Source organism: Lepidochelys olivacea (genome assembly GCF_965140295.1).
Source record: "Lepidochelys olivacea isolate rLepOli2 genome assembly, chromosome: 2".
NCBI lineage: Eukaryota > Metazoa > Chordata > Testudines > Cheloniidae > Lepidochelys > Lepidochelys olivacea.
Genome location: NC_140412.1, coordinates 225,017,250 through 225,035,702, shown reverse-complemented (window position 1 = coordinate 225,035,702; position 18,453 = coordinate 225,017,250). Strand labels below are relative to the sequence as shown.

At 40.7% G+C, this 18,453-nt stretch overlaps 1 protein-coding gene across 2 annotated transcripts in view; it reads right to left on the bottom strand.

Annotated features, from left to right (window-relative positions):
• The window catches only part of CDK6 (cyclin dependent kinase 6), a 187,684-nt gene that overhangs the window by 50,876 nt on the left and 118,355 nt on the right, over positions 1-18,453 (bottom strand). The window contains exon 5 of one of the 2 annotated variants that reach the window (XM_084620902.1): positions 3,307-3,399. The exons of the other annotated variant lie outside the window; for it this stretch is intronic. Within the exon in view, the coding sequence (XP_084477028.1) occupies positions 3,307-3,399 (93 nt within the window). The remainder of the gene's footprint in view (positions 1-3,306; positions 3,400-18,453) is intronic. 2 annotated transcript variants of the gene reach the window in all.

Sequence of the window (18,453 nt, the reverse complement as noted above, 5' to 3'; positions counted from 1 at the left end):
GAAATAAAGACAACCTGGGGAATTACAGCCCAGTCAGCTTAACTTCTGTACCCGGAAAGATAATGGAGAAAAAAATTAAGCAATCAATTTGCAAATATCTAGAAGACGATAATGTGATAACTCAGCATGGATTTGTCAAAAACAAATCATGTCAAACCAACCTGACAGCTTTCTTTGACAGGGTAACAAGCCTTGTGGATGGGGGGGAAGCGGTAGACGTAGCATATCTTGACTTTAGTAAAGCTTTTGATACTGTCTCGCATGACCTTTTCATACACAAACTACGGAAATACAACCTAGATGGACCTACTATAAGGTGGGTGCAAAACTAGTTGGAAAACTGTTCCCAGAGAGTAGTTATCAGTGGTTCATAGTCATGTTGGAAGGACATAACAAGTAAGGTCCCACAGGGGGATCAGTTCTGGGCCCAGGTCCGTTCAATATCTTCATCAATGGTTTAGATAATGGCATAGAGACTACACTTATAAAGTTTGCAGATGATACCAAGCTGGGAGGGGTTGCAAATGCTTTGGAGGATAGGATTAAAATTCAAAATGATCTGGACAAACTGGAGAAATGGTCTGAAGTAAATAGGATGAAATTCAATAAGGACAAATGCAAAGCACTCCACTTAGGAAGGAACAATCAGTTGCACACATACAAAATGGGAAATGACTGCCTAAGAAGAAGTACTACGGAAAGGGATGTGGGGGTCATAGTGGATCACAAGCTAAATATGAGTCAACAGTGTAATGATGTTGCAAAAAAAGCGAACATCATTCTGGGATGTATTAGCAGGAGTGTTGTAAGCAAGACACAAGAAGTAATTCTTCCGCTCTTCTCTGCACTGATTAGGCCTCAACTGGAGTACTGTGTCCAGTTCTGGGTGCTGCATTTCAGGAAGGATGTGGACAAATTGGAGAGAATCCAGAGAAGAGCGACAAAAATGATTAGAAGTCTAGAAAACATGACCTATGAGCGAAGATTGAAAAAACTGGGTTTGTTTAGTTTAGAAAAGAAAAGACTGAGAGGGGAACATGATAACAGTTCTCAAGAACATAAAAGGTTGTTACAAGGAGGAGCAAGGAAAACTGTTCCTTTTAACCTCTGAGGATAGGACAAGCAGCAATGGGCTTAAATTGCAGCAAGGGAGGTTTGGGTTGGACATTAGGAAAAACTTCCTAACTGTCAGGGTGGTTAAGCACTGGAATAAATTGCCTAGGGAGGTTGTGGATGATTTTTAAGAGCAGGTTAGACAAACACCTGTCAGGGATGGTCTACATAATACTTAGTCCTGCCATGAGTGCAGGGGACTGGACTAGATGACCTCTTGAGGTCCCTTCCAGACCTATGATTCTACAAATTGCCTGTTCTTCAAGAGGTTAATATATCTCAGTACACGTGTCTGATGGCACAGTACACAGTAATGGTCATTTCAATGATATTTTCACTTGTGTTTCATGTTTGGATGTCTGTTTAATTAACTGATTTTGTGAAGTGAGACAGGGTTGTTGTTTTTATTATTACATAATTATTATTTTATTGGTCAAACCAGCAAGAAAAAAATCACTTAAATAAAAAAAGAGAACTCTGGACCACATATATGACTCACTATAAGGTTCCTACTTCAGTGTGTTCTCTTCTTTTTGATGTTAAGATATTTGTGCCTTGGAAATAAAGAAACAAACATCAATAACTACTGAAAGATAAAGTGAGAATAAAAGAGACATTCCTTTGCTTTGATGGTTTGTATACAAAATTAATCAGAATTTTGTATTTTATTTCTAGGAAGAACCATGTTACCTAGTATGATGACGTTGATGTAGACTATTTCTAGGTACATCCGTTGTTTGTGTGTGTGTGTGTGTATAAATACGAACGGAAGGCACTTTAACTAGACATAGTGGCTTTCACCTCAAGAGTCTTCTGTGGATTAGACAGTTGACTGTAACTGCTACTAGAAAAGAAAACTAGCTCTGAATATGAGGTAGTGCTTTAACCGTTGGTTAGAATTCAGTGCGTACCTCAAAACTCATACAAGGAAATCTCTTTCCATTTAGCACATTTCAAAGAATTATTTTGAATCTACATGGATATTATAAGTAGAGTGCCTAGCTCCTTTGTTTCTGAGTCACTGAATGAAACTTTACTTGCATCTTGAAACAGCATCTACAATAGGAGATGTGGCAATAGTGCCGAATCCAAAACCCATGGAATCCAGTGGGACTACTCCCACTGATTTCCATAGTAAATGGGAATTGAGAGTGCTCATCCCTTTAGCAAGGGAGTCAGCATCTCCATACTGAAGTTAAGTGTGTTACCACTGAGATAAAATAATTACATTGACAGAGATGCGCTCTACAATGATAACAATCATTTATTTCTGTTTTTAAAGAAATCAAGCCAAATGTTTCACCACCAAAAGTTTATCTAAAATCAAAACATTAAAACAGGGATAAAAGCTTACAAGAAAACAAACACCTTAATTCTCTTACATTATTCTAAACAAATAAGGGTTATAAGAAAGAACAGAATTCTAGACTATTAGACTGAAAGGAAGTACTCAGTAGGTAGTAGCTCGATACAGTACTTTGGAATACACATACTGATCCAGATCTTCAGCTGGAATAAATCAACATGGCTCCATTGAAATCAATCACAAATTTACACCAGCTAAGGATCTGGCCCATGATTTTAAAAGACATAGCACCAGGTCCTGGGCCCTGTTCCAGTTGCTTAGTCTGCTCTGACAGCACAAAGCAGCCATAAAACTGACTCACATCCAGTCCCCTGACTATTCCCATCAAGTGGTGTAGTGATTCCTACACTACCCTTTTCCAGTCTCTGGGAGAAAGGGGGCATGGCAGGGACATCCCTATGGCTGGAACACCGTTGGAGCCATAAGTAGCTCTTAGACCAGGGACCAGACCATGACCAGCTCCAGGATCAAGGGAGTGTAAAGGTGGTTTAAAGCCACCTTTGTGTCCCACCCACTCTGGTCTTGCACTGAGTCCCTCTTAGCCAGACTGGAGGATCTAGGGCATAGCATTTATATTTTGGCTTTGTAATGGACCCTTGACTCCCCAACACTAACAGAAACCCCAGATTCTGGTTAATAAAGAAAATTCTTCCCACTTCTTGAGGTGCTGTGTTTTATTTAGGTTCTTAAAAGAGCAAACAAAACCAAAGAAAAAACATAAGGCCACATAAACTTCTTCTGTCCTGGTTCCCACTACTACTTTGAGAGTCTCTAACAGTAGCAAATTATGCACAAAGAAACAGAGTCTCAGGGCAAAATGGACTTACCCCACACAGCTCTGTCTGGGCTAGAGGCCATGCTATGAGCTCCAGGGCTGATACCAGGCAATACCCCAGCAATGACAGCAGGTTATACAGTTCCTAGCAGGGGATGAAAAATATGGGGAAAAGTAGGGAAATTCACAGCATTTGTCACAAACCTCTCACCTGCTCAGTTTTCATACAAACAGGGCACTTTGCAACAAACTATAGAGCTGGTCAAAAAAATAGAGACAGAAGGGAGGGGGAAGAGGCATTAAAAAAAAATTGTTGAAATTTCCAGATTTTCAAAAAGTTTCTAACCACCTGCAATACATCCTAACTGTCTGGAACTTCTTTTTAAACAAATCCAGTTGTTTAACCCAAGGATCTCAAATTCAAATCACCACGAGGGCCACATGAGGACTAGTACATTGGCCTGAGGGCCGCATCACTGAAACCTTTGCATACAACGATACAAAAATATAGTCAAAAATGAGAAAAATGAAGAGTAATATAGTATGCTATTAAAAGTCAATGTATTAACTTTTTAAAAACTGTAATGTGAAGGGGGGGTTTAATAAAATATAAACACTCAGTAATGCACCTACCTCAAATGACAAAACTCGCATTTACTTTTAGAATTACTCCAGTTAAAGCCCCCCCTGCTCCCAGCCCCGCCCCCACTGCACCCCTTCCATGAGGCCCCACCCCTACCCTGCCTCTTTCCACCCCTTCCCCCTCCCCATGCCAATCCCTTCCCCAAAGTCCCCACCCCAACTCTGCCCCTATTCCAACCCCTTCCCCAAATCCCCACTCCGGCCCCGCCTCTTCTCCGCCTCCTCCCCTGAGCGTGCCCTGTCCCCGCTCCTTCCGCCTCCCTCCTGGAAAGTCCTAAGCGCTGGGAGTTAGGCGGAGGAGCGGGGACGCGGCGCACTCGGGGAGGTGGGGTGGGGCGGTGAGGGGAGCTTAGCTGCCAGTGGAGTTGGTGCCTATGGCGGGCCGCAGGCCACGTGTTTGAGACCCCTGGTTTAACCCTTTCATAGTAGAAGCAGGGGTAGCAAGATTTCTGTTCCTAGGGCCAACACAAAGTGAATTCTAATGTGAAGAAATATTTCAACAAGAACTCTAAGATCACTGTGGGTGAAATTATAACAAATTTGGATGGAATATAAACATCAGATTTTGGCCTGTAAAAATGTTATTTTTAAAAAGAAATAATCTAGAAAATCTTGTGTCAAATTTAAAGACTCTCATTGACTACCTTTGGACCAGCACTTTATTGTGAAAGTGAAAAATGCATACTGTGTGCACATTTTTGTTAGAAAACTGAATGGATGGATGTCCTTTTTGTCAAAGCAAAGGATTACAGCTTGGTATTCTAAATAAAAGGAAATAAGCTGGTGAAAATATTATCCAGGAGATATGTTTTAGCTATTATGTTAATTAAGATATATAGTTATGAAATAATCCTGTGTTTAGAGCTAATGACTAGGAACTTTTTAACAGGAAAGAGATACAAATGTTAATTTAAGTACACTAGCTATTTGATGAAAAAGGGCCAGAATTTCAAACTTAGGTATGGTATCGGGAGTCTCATTTGCACGTGCAATTAAAGGGAATGTGTGTACAAACTGGCTAACTGTGCATTTAAATGTGCCTAATTATGTATTTGATTCTGCATTTACCTGATCTGTACTCAAAAACATGATAACAGTGCTCCCAAGTGCATGCCTAACTAATGCAAATGTGCTCACAACTGCATGCCTAACTAATCTGAAAATTTTAGGGAAAATGTTTCTGAGCTCTAAATTAAAAGTCTAATTTAGACACAAGTAACCATTGACAAGTCAACAATTAAGATATTCATCTAGGTAAATTATATACCTGAAGTGGGTTAATATTCAGAAGGAACGTGAAATTTGATTAGTGAAAGGTAAATTTTCAGCCACAATCATTTATAAATCCCCTTTTTGTCACCACTTGGAGCTCTATTCACTCTATTCCACTAGCTTCTTGTTAATGGAAACTCTCTGTGCTCTTGATGGTAGAAAGTCTGCCTATAAGGGATTCACAGTCAGGCTGAGGTTACTGAGGGGGTCTGGAAAAAGTCAGCACAGCAACCAAAGCAATTATTTCTGGCTGGGTAGGGGGAATTTAATTGTCAAGCCAGCCTGGGGGAGGGCAAATTCAGCACATCCCTGAGAAGCCTTTGCCAATGGTGCTCTTATGGAGCAATAGCTGAAAGTTAAATCTGTTTTACTACAACAACACCCCAAAGGGGGCCTGATGTTACAGACCTGGCAGCCCTCTTTGCAGCAGTGGCTCCCTGGGATGGAGCTGCCTCACTACTTCAGAAGGGTGCAAATTTCAACTCTCTCATCCCTGAGCCAGAAGAGGTGAATCAAGCCCTTTAAACTACTATAACCCTATAAATCACAGAACAGGACTATAAACACTGTAAAGCTGCTGTAAAGCCGAAAATAAATCCAGCAGATTCTATTTAAACCTAATGGACACAACGCTGCAACACAAAGGGGAGCATAACATGAGTGATAACTGTTGGAGATGTGGCAGTCAAACAGCAGACCTTACACTTACATTAAGGAAGTAAAACTTCCTGAAATATCCTTTTTCTTACAAATAATACAATCCAATATGTTATTTTCACATAAAGTGAATAACAGAAACAAACTACAAAGATATAACATGTAAATATGTACAAATATACACACATAGTACAAATTGTAGGAAGTAAATTGGTTGTTTCAGTCCAGTCCTTAGAGTATGAGTGTCAGCAGCCCAAAAACCATCATCACAATTGGCACAAGATAGTACCCATGCTCACAGTTTGAGCAGAGAAGCTCAAGATTTAATGGATGAAGAGACTGAACTATCCCCTCCCCTCCAGAGGCGGGACCTCTAGAAGTGGGTTGAAGCCTACTGGCAGGGGCCTTGTGCTACACCTGTTCTGTGGAGACACTGACAACCTCTCTCCCCGTGCTCTCAATATGGCACTTTTCACAAAACCCAAGTCACAAAACACACAAGATTGTTCAAATAACTAATAGAAAACTCAGTTGTAAATAAGAGAAGATTCTCTACGTTGATATGAAGAATTTGAAAATTTAGCAGAATACAACATGTAACTTTAAAGTTTATATGTATTACGTTTTGGTATTGTTTTCATTAAATCAGATACCTCAAGAAATTAACTGTGGCTAACTTACTCTATTAGCCTGGTAAGAGTCAGTCTAAACCTCTTAAGAATCCAGTCCAAAGTGGTTACACTTTTATGCCCTACCTATGAAGATACTTTTTTTTTTTTTTTTACAGTGGCCTTTTGTATGTAAGGCTTCTTACTCAAAATCTATAAAACACCTTCTCTGAGTTTAAGGTATACTTGTTTAAGAGACAGTACAAACAAGAATGTTCAAGGTAATAAGTGCTTTCATGTTACTAGTTCTCATGTTGGAGGGTAGTGGATCAGGCTAAAGGACAGAGAGATAAGAAAAATATTGCTAGTTACTAACGAATGGCAGATAAAAGAACTCTTCTGGGTTCTGATTAAGTGACAGCATTCTACACATTCCTCTGAGTTGAGAAAGTTTGCCTGAGAACAGCAGCTATGTTACATGTGAAGTACCACTAAACAAGCATATCTCTATGTTTTCAAATTCCAGAATGAGAACAGGTTCAAGCCCCTCCCCGCCGCACTTCATTTGAACAGGAACACTCTCTGGTCATGCAAAAATAACTTGCTGTGTTTCAGTCTCCATTAAAAAGTATAAATGTATATGCTGCAAGCACAGAGAAGTTTTGTAGGACTCCATGGCTGTGAGCCAATGTTTACAATCCCCTGGGTGGGAAATGCAGGGTGAAAGGCTCTTGATGGCAGGCTTTAGAAGTCTTTGCTGTTGCCGCCAATGACCTTCTGCCTCCGTTTTCAAAGTAGCTCCCTTGTTAACCCCTTGGCTACTGTGTGTGTAGGAGCCTGCAAAGGAAATACCTTTCCTTTGAATCCAAACTCTCTGTCCATGGGTCAAACTCTGATTTCAGTAGCAGCTGAGGAACGGTGGGCTAATTTGTGCTCCAAATCTAATATCAGAGTCATGGCAATGTGAGGTATTTTCAGCAGTCACTGAGGCTGAATTTAGTTGTGCTCTGTGAGCTAAAAAGTGAAAGTTTCCAGTTTCAGGCAATGGACTTGTCTTACAGGCTCACGGGTTGTGAAACATGAGCGCAGTGAGTCTCCAGGAGAGGAGGAAGCTTCCAATTTAGGCAGAAATGCTTTTTCTCTGACTAGCCAATGAGTAGTGATGGTGTTGGTAGCAGCAATCCCTTCTCCTGGGGTCTCCTCGCTAGAGGAATGACATGCTGAACTACCATCAGCGCATCAAAGAGTTACTAAAAGGGAACACTCAGTATAGAATTGAGATCCAAACCTTCAGAGGTCTTTGCCTCTCTCTGGCCTGAGACCAGAACAGAAACATAGTTCAGGATGTCACCTTCTGCACTCTGTAATCTCTGCGCATCCCCTTTGCACCTACTCTCCAGAGAAAGTCTCTTTTTTAAAAAGTGTTTTTTAATATATTCCTTATCTGAAACAGGAAAATCAGATTGAAATTCATACCTAAGACCTTGTCTAAATGGTCTAATGGACTTCAGCATGAAAGCCAAGAGACTTCTGAATTCTAGTGCCAGTTCTACCACTGATTTACTGTCTGGCCTTTAGCAAATCATTTAAACTCTCTCTTTTCCTCCCCATCTCTAAGACAGTGATAATAAAAGGTGGAGGATTGTCTGTGTTGCCTTCCCCCAAAGGTACGTGCCCAGAAGTAAATCCTCCATGCAAAGATCTCCTTGTTTGCTCCTGTGTCAACCAAAGGGAAGGACGTCTCAGGTCCATTCATGGCATTAGGATCCACGCAAGGAATGAAAAGTCCCCACCAGTGTGGACTGTGAATGGAAATCCTTTGTAAGGGGCATCCTCACAGCAGCTGCAGCCAGGCAGGCCTTGGTACCATGGTTCCACTGGAGCTGCAATAGCGAGGAACAGGTGCAAGGGGAGAGAGATTGAGTACCTGTGGATACAGCCCTTGGATTTGCATAGATCCCAGGAGATCCACTGGCCTGGGGGACTGGTCTCTGTACCATGCACAGGGAGGTGCCAATCCCCAAATGGGATGAAGTGGAGGAATCCCCATGTGGTGATCCTCATGAAGATTTCCTCCCCCTGAACTTCCTTCTGTGAGTGCTTTTGTGGGAAGTGGGAGATCCCCTACTGACCTTCCTCATAGGGGTGCTTTGTGGGTTAATTAGTTATCTTGTCTTTAGAGCGCTTTGAAGATATAAGGCTCTGTGTATTGTGGTTACCCTTAAAAACTTGCTAACTGCTTTAGATAGATAATGATTCCTTAATATTTGCAGTATTCCCTAGATATTCTCTACATAAGTAAGTACAGGAAATACTGCAAATATAGACAGGTTTCAGAGTAACAGCTGTGTTAGTCTGTATTCGCAAAAAGAAAAGGAGTACTTGTGGCATCTGAGGAAGTGAGCTGTAGCTCACGAAAGCTTATGCATGCATCTGAGGAAGTGAGCTGTAGCTCACGAAAGCTTATGCTCTAATAAATTGGTTAGTCTCTAAGGTGCCACAAGTACTCCTTTTCTTTTTGCAAATATAGAGGTAACCTCGCCTATTTATCTGGGGCAAAAAAGGCACATTTTAAAGGGCTAAGTATTATCAAATCATGCTAAAGGATTATTAGACATGCAGACTGATGGCCCTATACTGTATAGGGCCACACCTGTAATTCCCATCATAGGTGCCGTCATTATGAGTTACTGGGGGTACCCGACACCTGCTCTGCCCCAGGCCCCACCCCCACTCCACCCCTTTCCCCGAGCCCTCGCCCTGCCTCTTCCCTGCCCCATTTCTGCCCCTCCCCCGAATGTGCCCCACCCTTGCTCCTCTCCCACCCCCAGTACCTCCTGCATACCGCTAAACAGCGGGTGGGAGGCGCTGGGGGAAGGGGGAGGTGCTGATACTTAAGTACCATTCAACCCTCCCCCCATTCCCCCCCACCAATGATTGCAAGATCAAAAAGTAAACGTTTCACTGAGTCAATAACAAGGCTACTTTTGAAAGGACAGAGTCAGGCCAAATTTAGCCCCAAATTAGCTTCTGTAAAAATCAAACTTTTACAAAATCGAGGTCTGATAGATTTTTTCTCATCAATTTTTATTTTAAATCCCAAAAGGAAAGCGTTTTTAAACAACAAATAAACACTGTTCTGCAGAGTTTGCAATCAAAACACTGCAGCTTTGTGTCAGTGCAGGTGAAAGTGAAACTGACTTGAAATTGAATAGAAATAAAAGTGAAATTGGCTAATCTATTATCATTGTCCAACTGAGAGAATACAAAAAGCAAACGAATAGCATAACTAGTGAAAAAATAAACTAGATTTTTAAATCTTTTCAATTTCAATAATTACTAAAGTGTTATAAGTAACAAAATCAGGGACATTTGGGGTTTCTTTTAAATATAAAATTGTTAGTGTAACAATCTCCCTTGAAAGTGATTATAGTAAAGACTTACAGTATTTCTATAATTCTGGGACATAATCCCTTGGTTGAATACTTCTGAAAACATTTTTTAGCAATCTGTCATTCTTAGCATTAAGTCTGGGAATGGCGACATTCAACAGGTAGTTTAGTACCCAGGAATGCCATGTAAATATAGCTCACATGTGTGGTAAAAATGTAATCTTATTAATAATCAATTATACCTAAAGCAATTATGCAATAGATTGCTTTCAGTTCCTATAATCAGCAATTTGTAACCAATTACTTTTTTTCAAAGTAATTTTGGAAGTCCTGACTATCTGGCCAGCAACAGAGCATAGCCATGGGATATAGAACCTGGCTGGTTATCTAATTAATTTGTTTTCAAGTACTATATTATATATTTCTTGCTGGATAACAGCTATGTAAATCACAAGTATATGATATTTGTGTTTCCTTTCAAAAAAGGAGGAAATTGCATTTGAATGAAAGTATTTTTTAAAATTTTTAAAAAACGATTATACTCCTAATTACAGGCCTGATGCTACACTTCGTTGAAGTCACAGTACTTACTATCATGGGGCCTGATACTGCAAACTCTTACCACCAGTCAATGGGCCTGATTCTCATTTACACTAAAGCCCATTTACATCATGCTGGCAGTCTCAAGTGAGTCAAAACAGTGTGCAAATTACATTTATAACCACCTAAGGCCCCACTACACTTCCGGAACAGTGTAGAGCACCTCAGTGAAAATAAGAATCAGGCCTAATGCACCTACATCCTTACTACATGTGGTAGTAAGGATGTGCAGGCCATGCATGGGAAAATCCTATAGTAAATCACAATCTATTCTGCATCCTGGATTTCATAAAAGCCTGTGGGAAGGGCCTGGGGAGAGCTCTGCAGACCTGGAGAGAGATGCATGGCCCCTTTATTAGTGCGCTCTGCACCAATCAGCAGCCCTAGGTCAAAGGCTGGCAGTAAGGGGTATTGCATGTGTTTATATTATAGATGGGGCTGTTAGCTGCCTATTATTAAGGTTGTGTCACACTTCTCATTCTAAGATCCTGCTTTCAGTTGCTTATAACTTTCCCAAACTTTAACCAATTAGGCTGAAATTTTTCTATGCCAGGTGTCTGCCCCAAGTTGATTTTTTATTATTTTTGTTGTGGAAAACTTCAACCAAAGTGGTTCAACCATTTCCAAGAATGATACTAGAGCAAAATACATTTTGCTGATGTTGGAAAATTCTGGTGACCTTTTCTTTGGAAATCTCTATTGCCCCATGCTTTGGAGCAGGGACTTGCAATTTGGATTTTACATCAGTGATATGCCTTTTGCCATCCCGTTAAAATGTGCCAAAATTCAGCTAAGTAACAAGACTTGGAAAAGTTGCAGTTAGCACATACTCAGTAGAGACTTGCTCGAGTTTAACAGCTAAAAGTCTCTGAGGTTCCTTCCTCACTGAGCATGCTCCAGTCAGGGGCTGCAAAGGGCTCAGCGGGACTTTCTGTGCAATTGACACTATGGACTGTGCCAGGTCCAAGCACTGAAAATGAAAGCAGGGAGCCTGTCTCTTCTGTGCTCCCATTGTCTCTTCTTGCTGACTCCTAGGAGTGTGGAGGACAAAGCTGCCTAATTTGAATACAGAGAAAAGAGTTGTACCTGAGGCTGGAGGACATGGAGAGAGGGGAGACTGGGACTGAGAGATGGCAAGGGAATTGTCAAGGAGACTAGGACTGGGAACCAGTGGGGCAGAGGGAAAAAGAGATGAGGAAAAAGGGTGCATAGAGAGAACTGACAATGACTGGACAAAGAGCCTGGGAAAAAGAGCCAGGAAGGGGGGAGACTGGGACAAGAAGCGAGGAAAATGGTAGGGGCAGACTAAGATTGGATGATGAACCCAAAGAGGTGACAAAGCCCTGGCTGGGATGATTTAGTTGGGGTTGGTCCTGCTTTGAGCTGGGGGTTGGACTAGATGACCTCCTGAGGTCTCTTCCAACCCTAATCTTCTATGTTGGGATTAGGAGCCTGTGGAGAGAGGGAATGTGGGCAAAGTGTGCAACTGGAGGTCAGTGGGAGAGATAGACATAGACTGGACAAGGGGTGTGGGAACTGGGACTGATTGGGCAAGAAGACTGGGAATAGATATGCAAAGAGAATGAAACTGAGACTGAAACTGAAGAGAAAGGACAGGGACATGTTGGTGGGAATGTGGCAGAAGGGGTCAATTTTGGTGGGGAGAAATGGGCAGAAGAGTCTGTGTTCACGGGAGCACGCTCCCCTCCAGAGCCTAGACTGGGACACAAGATTTTCTCAGTCTCACCATTCTTTTGCTGTCAGTAAATAGCTGCAAAACTCACTGGTAACGTGTCCCATTCCGCTCTACTTCTACAGACCGAATGCTTGAGGGAAGGTAAGATAGTCTAGCGTGCTAGTGCTGGTCCACATAAAGACAGACAACTCACTGGTTCGCAGTTACTTTGTTAGCTCAAGTGGCAGAGGTCTGTGCTGTGGATCTAAAGGTTCCAGACCTGCTGATGTCCCATGTGGGTATTGACATAATGGAATTTGTTTTTCCAGTTTGCTTTATTAAAAATTGAAGAAATTACACACAAAAAACTATATTGAAAGAAAATTCTTAAAGTTGCGAAGTCAAGCACTCAAAAGTCAGGAACTGCCAGAATTAAGGTTCCCTGTGTAACTTTAATTCTTCCCCCTTCTGCGTATGCATAATGAGACAGTCTTTAGTTCCAGATCACATACTGCTTTGTTTTTTGTTTTTACAGGATCCACACCTTATGCAGTGCACAGGGGTGTTTCCTAACTTTTGAATGCTTGACTTTGTATCTTTAATAATGATCTTTTAAAATAGTTTTTGTGTGTGTTATATATAAAATATATATGCTTTTAGCTGCTAAATTCGTTAGATTTATATCTCCAGCAGTTGACAAATTATTATAACCAAACACTGGAATGGAAACCTCCACATTTCATGGCTAACAAAAAGAATAAAACAACATTAAAAAACACTTTTGCCAGCAGGCCCAGGCTGCCCTGTGGCTATTAGGGACCATTAGTCAGGGGAGTGAAGCAAGTGTCCGTCCCAAGAAGTGGGGGTGTAATACTTTGTCACACTATAAACACCGTCAGTAACAGCAAACCCCTCCCAGTCAATGACAATGGAGATCTTCTTAAATTGCAAACACAAATCAGACCCATTGCTTGGTGCAGTACATACTATCTCTGTACATCCTGCACACGCCATCCAAAGCAACTTTCATTATGTTTTTCTTGTTCTAGTGTTCTAATAGCAGTCTTCAAGATTATCTTACCTTCCCTCAAGCGCTCTATCTGTAGAAGTAGCAACATCAAACTTAGCCTGTTATTTTTATCTTCTTTGCTGGGGGCTAATACTTGCAAAATCACTCCCACACTGCAAGTAAGAAATCAGGAGTTTAAAACTGTCTTATTTAAAAAGGAGCTAATAACGTAATTGTTACACTGATGAATAAGAGCAAAAGGCCTTATCAAACCGGGCTGTTTGTGCCACCTCCTATTTTTACCCCAAGTGTCAGTGTTGGATCATGGGCTTTTCTCTGCCCAAGATAACTGTAAGTCCTCTCATTTCATTGATGAGTTAAAAAAGACAGCTACATTCTCTGCTACTGAGGGCCTCCTAACTGCAGCTGTTGTTGTAATGGCTTGCACAAACTCTAATTTTTCCCCTCTCAAAATTGAACAAATATAATTTAAAATGTAAAAATAGACAATACTCTAGCATTTCACAAGAAAAAATACTGCATATACCAAAGACAGCATTTTATTTCTTGCAACAAAATCATTAGATTCAAGCAGGAACAACTGAACTGCTCCATACACAGTATATAGTTAAAACTGCACAAGTGAAGCCAAAATATGCACAGCTAAAAGGAATGTTACAGGGGGGCCTCTCTTGGTGAACAAAGCAGGCTCAGTTTGGCTCTTTTTCCCTAGCGCTACCACATCCGCACATCGTTAGTTGGAAAATTCCAGATATATGCTGTAATTTTTTGTGCTTTTTTTTTTCCAGTACACTTGAGGCTTTAGTGTCCAGATGCCATTCTCCCCTCCCGCCCCCCCCCCCCCTTATCTGTCCCTGTTAGTTTGGTTCTTTGCCAGCTGTGGTCAACAATTAATACAGCACAAGAAAAATACAGTACACTCCCTGGCAACTGGCACAGTCTCACAGGAAATACCAAATAAAAACTTTATTATGAATTGTTTAACTGTTTTGTTTGCCTGTAGGCCACCCTGTTGTTGGTGTAATTTGGAAAAGCATGCTCTGTCTGGATGATCTGTGCGCAGGCTCATTGTTCCCAGAATCTGTCATGCAATCACTGCTTCAGCCTGTGGCCCTCTACAGATAGGAGCAGAGGCATGGCAGCCCTCCAGCCTGCATTCCTTTTCGTGAGACAATTGGTGACCAAATGTAATAATAGAAAAGTAAGCTTTTAATGTTCATGTAATTAATTTACTTTCTCCTGTAATTGGAAAACCGCACATGAAAAGAAGTGGAAGGGGGAAAAATGCCCCCCCCCCTTTCTCTCCCTTTGCTTTCCAGGATCAGGACAGTGCAGGGAGCATCATTTTACCTGGGGGCCGACATCTCTGACTGTTGGGAAATAGCAGCAGTGTTGGTTTTTATGAACTACTCTGATATGTGAAAGAGATTTTGGGTTGTAATAGAACTGGAAGATTAAACTTCTTTTCATCTACATGCAGTTACTACATCGGCTTCCTCATATGAATCAATGGATTAATCCATTGACACAGAGCCATTCCTTCAAATTTCCAAACACAATAGGCTCCTTCTTGTTTAAGCTCCCTTTCAAGTTAAAGTCAGCCTGTGTGACTCAAAATACCATGTGCACTAGACCTTTGCCCATACAGCCCACAGCCTCAGGTGTATACTCAACTCATTGCCACTCCTGGGTTCCCTGATAATGGCAATGGCTCACAATGCCCTTTTGTCCCCTGAGTTTGGACAGGAGACTTCCATTTCTCCTTGCAGATGGTGAACTCTTATTGTAGTGATTTACATCTTTGTCACACCCAAGACAGAGTGCACTGCCTTTGAGGAGCACTGAAAGCTTCAGCTAGTGCAGAACACAGCAGCTTGACCCTATGAGGGTCACTATAAGCACATTGCACTGGTGCCCTGGGCTATGCAGTGGCCATATCTTCACTTCTGGGTGCAATTTAAGGTGCTGATTATGGTTTTAGAAGTCTTGCTGTCTGATTCTGATCTTGGTTTTAATGGGAGAGGAGGACATTCAGCAACTTGTAGGCAATACTTAGCATCTCAAAGGATTCAGCTGAAAGACACAGCCCAAGTATCACAAGATGTAATGGTTCCAATAGCACATGAACTGTGCTCTCACTTTTATGTTATTATATGGCTATATGATCAAGTAAAATCTGCAAGTGATCAAAATCGATGTTAGATGGGCCCGTAGTTTCGATTCTTTCCTGCACCAAACAATCTTGTGAATGGAAAGCACCACAGAGACTTTTCGTTTGGGGCCATTTGAGAACCCAGCTCGTGAAGCAAGTCCGGATGGGTTAGACGTGGGCAGGGCTTAAAGCTTCCCGAATGCCTTTCAGCTAGTTTTAAAAAATGGTTTATGTTTAGCTGGAATGATTCCCTGAGTGGCACACCCTGAGCAGAGAGCAGAACACAAGTATGTCATTTGTGACATTAATTGCAAATCCCAGGTATAATATTTTACATATTCACTGGGAAAGAATCTCAGCTATGTTGTAGATTAAACAGCTTGAACATATTAAATGTGTGTTTGAGTGAAACATATTATATATTATATGTGGGCATCTTCTGCCCAAAAAGGAAAATGGAAATTTGAAGAAAAAGTAAACTGACAGGACTCCTTGGCCTGTGTACCTCCAAAGTGAAGAGCCATTACAAAAATTATGGGTCACTGCATTCACTATGAGCTTCATTCTCCCTCCACTCATCTCTCGCAATGACTGTCCCTTCCCTCTAATGCCCTCTCAGTTTCTCGTTGGCTGTGCTCTCTTACCCCCTCATCCACTTTTCCCTGCTCTCTTTTCTCTCTCAATTTGCAGTACGTAGAATACTAGAAATGTGTGTATCCCTTTAAATATGCTGTAATTATAGAAGTCAGAGAAGTTACGGAGTTGTGGGAGGAGGATTCAGAGAGAGAAGCAGTAAGGTGTGTGTGTGTGTCAACCAGAGCCGTTGCCTAAAATAAAAGAAAGTAATAATATACTGCTGGGGTGTGCTACTGTTAAATAAGAAGGAATAGAACTCTGTCCAGCTCCTCCCACAATCCCAAGTGCCTTCCTCGATCCCAGAATTCCCCATTTATCACCCCATTTTTGAGCCTGAACACCCACATGAAGAGCTCTGAATTTAATTTACATGACTGAGATGATGAAGAACATCCTGGGAATGAGAATCAATATGAATAACTGCATATGGATGTTTTTAAATAGCAAAGGAGACCTGCATACTTCAAACAGGGAACCCTTAGGGGTCTCCTCTCCTCTGAAGACTGTGAGGAAGTGAGTGAGAATGAATATCATTAGGCAAACAGCTATACCAGTTATTAAAAGCAGGAATTCATCGGAGTGGTCACAGGAAGGAGTGAGAAATCTAAAATGTCTGTTCAAAATATATAATGAGCTGAAAGGTTTGAAAAATTATGTACCTACTGTAGAAAATAACAGAACTAAGGATCTTGATTTAAGTTTGTATAGCACCTATCACAATGGGGTTCTTTCAGGTCCACGACTAGGGCTTCTAGGCACTATGGTAATACAAACAAACAAACAAACAAACAAATAATAATAAATTCATTAAGTCCCTGATTCAGAAAAGCACTAGAGCAGAGGTCCCAAACTTCCAGATCAACCAATTGCCCGCGTACTCCTACCCTTCTCATCACTGATACTGTGTGTGTTCTTAACACTCTCATCTATCCATATTTTTACTGTTACGTACAGATATCGTGATAGTGCGACATACACAACCGGAAAAACAAACAAAAAAACATGACTAAGTTCTGAGCTCAGCTAGACTGGACAGTTGCTAAGCAACTGAACCTATGCTGTACAGTGACTGCAGGTGAAGGCTCCATGTGTCAAAATCAACAAGGTTTCTGATCATCCTTCAAGCTCACCCCTGAGCTCAATTACAACTTATGTCCTTACAGTAATTCATATTACTAGAAATATAATGTGAGACCTTTTCACCCAATGCACAAGATGATAGCCTCTCTGTCATGGAGATTTGATTGCAGTAACATTTAAAGGGAAAACAAACCTAAGATGTTGATTGTACAATTTGTTTGTTTCATTTAAATGGTCTTGATTTTTTCCTTTAAATTTTTTTTAAAAATTAAATTAAAATAAAATAAAATACAATTAAATTAAAAAACCCATGTCAGAGCAATATTAAGGTAAACATCTGAAAGTGAAAAATGTAAAGTTCCAAAATCAATATTAATTAATCACCAGGGACACTGCACTTAAAATATGAACTATTTTCTATTTCTGTTTTATTTATTAAATGTGTCGTTTAATTTATTACCACAGCTTATGAGATGAGTGAAGGCACACACATTCAAGTCGAAATCTAATTTTTAAACATGGATTACAATTAGTTTTAGGTACTTTGCCTTTCTCTGAGTTCAATTGCTAATTGTTATGGTTCTACAGTCACATCTTCCTATTTTAAACAATACTTTTCTTTCACTCCTTGCTGTGTGAAATGCTTGCACAAACAATAAGGGAAACAGTCAAACTGACAATGCTTATATAATATATAATGCTTATATAATGCAATATAAATGAGCTGAAATAACAGTGGAAAATGTATTTCTAATCTCTGTCAGTTAATCTTAGGTGTTATCTCTAACAATGATACGTAAAACATGTTCACAGAAGTGTGATATTTTTAAAGTTGGCAGAGTCCCTTTCAAAGTATTCACTAAACATACCACAAGTGCAAATCAGATGAGATAGCATCCTTGGAACCTCAACATTTTCATTGCTTGATTTTGTGTTATTTAAATGTGCAGCCTTAGTATTTGCCTATTTTCCCATTAACTTAGTTTCCTTAGTTTAGTATGGATTTAACAATTTCAAAGGGAGTTTTATTCCTTTTTCCTGCTAGTTTTATTTATAATATTAGAATTTCTTAAACAAGGCAAGGCCTGGAGTCATTGTGGCAGGTGCATCTTGTTAATGCCACCCTGAATACCTGGGAGGTGGGAATGACTCCCTGGAGAGAAGAAACTGGAATTCATGAATTAGGGCTAGGAAGTCCTAAAAATAGCCAAATTTATGAAGAAAACAAACTGAGGTTTAATGTTATTGTGTTTATGTGAGTTGCTAATAAAGTTCCAAACTCTTGTTAGGGTGTAAATCTGGACTACAGCAGTCTGATTCATCATGCCATGACTCCAGTTATAGGCCAGTGGAACTCCATGGACATGATGGTTTTAAATTAGAGTAATGCAGTGCTGTGGTAAATCCAAATGACTACGTATAGATTCTGATCACAGACGGGTGGGAACTCCACCC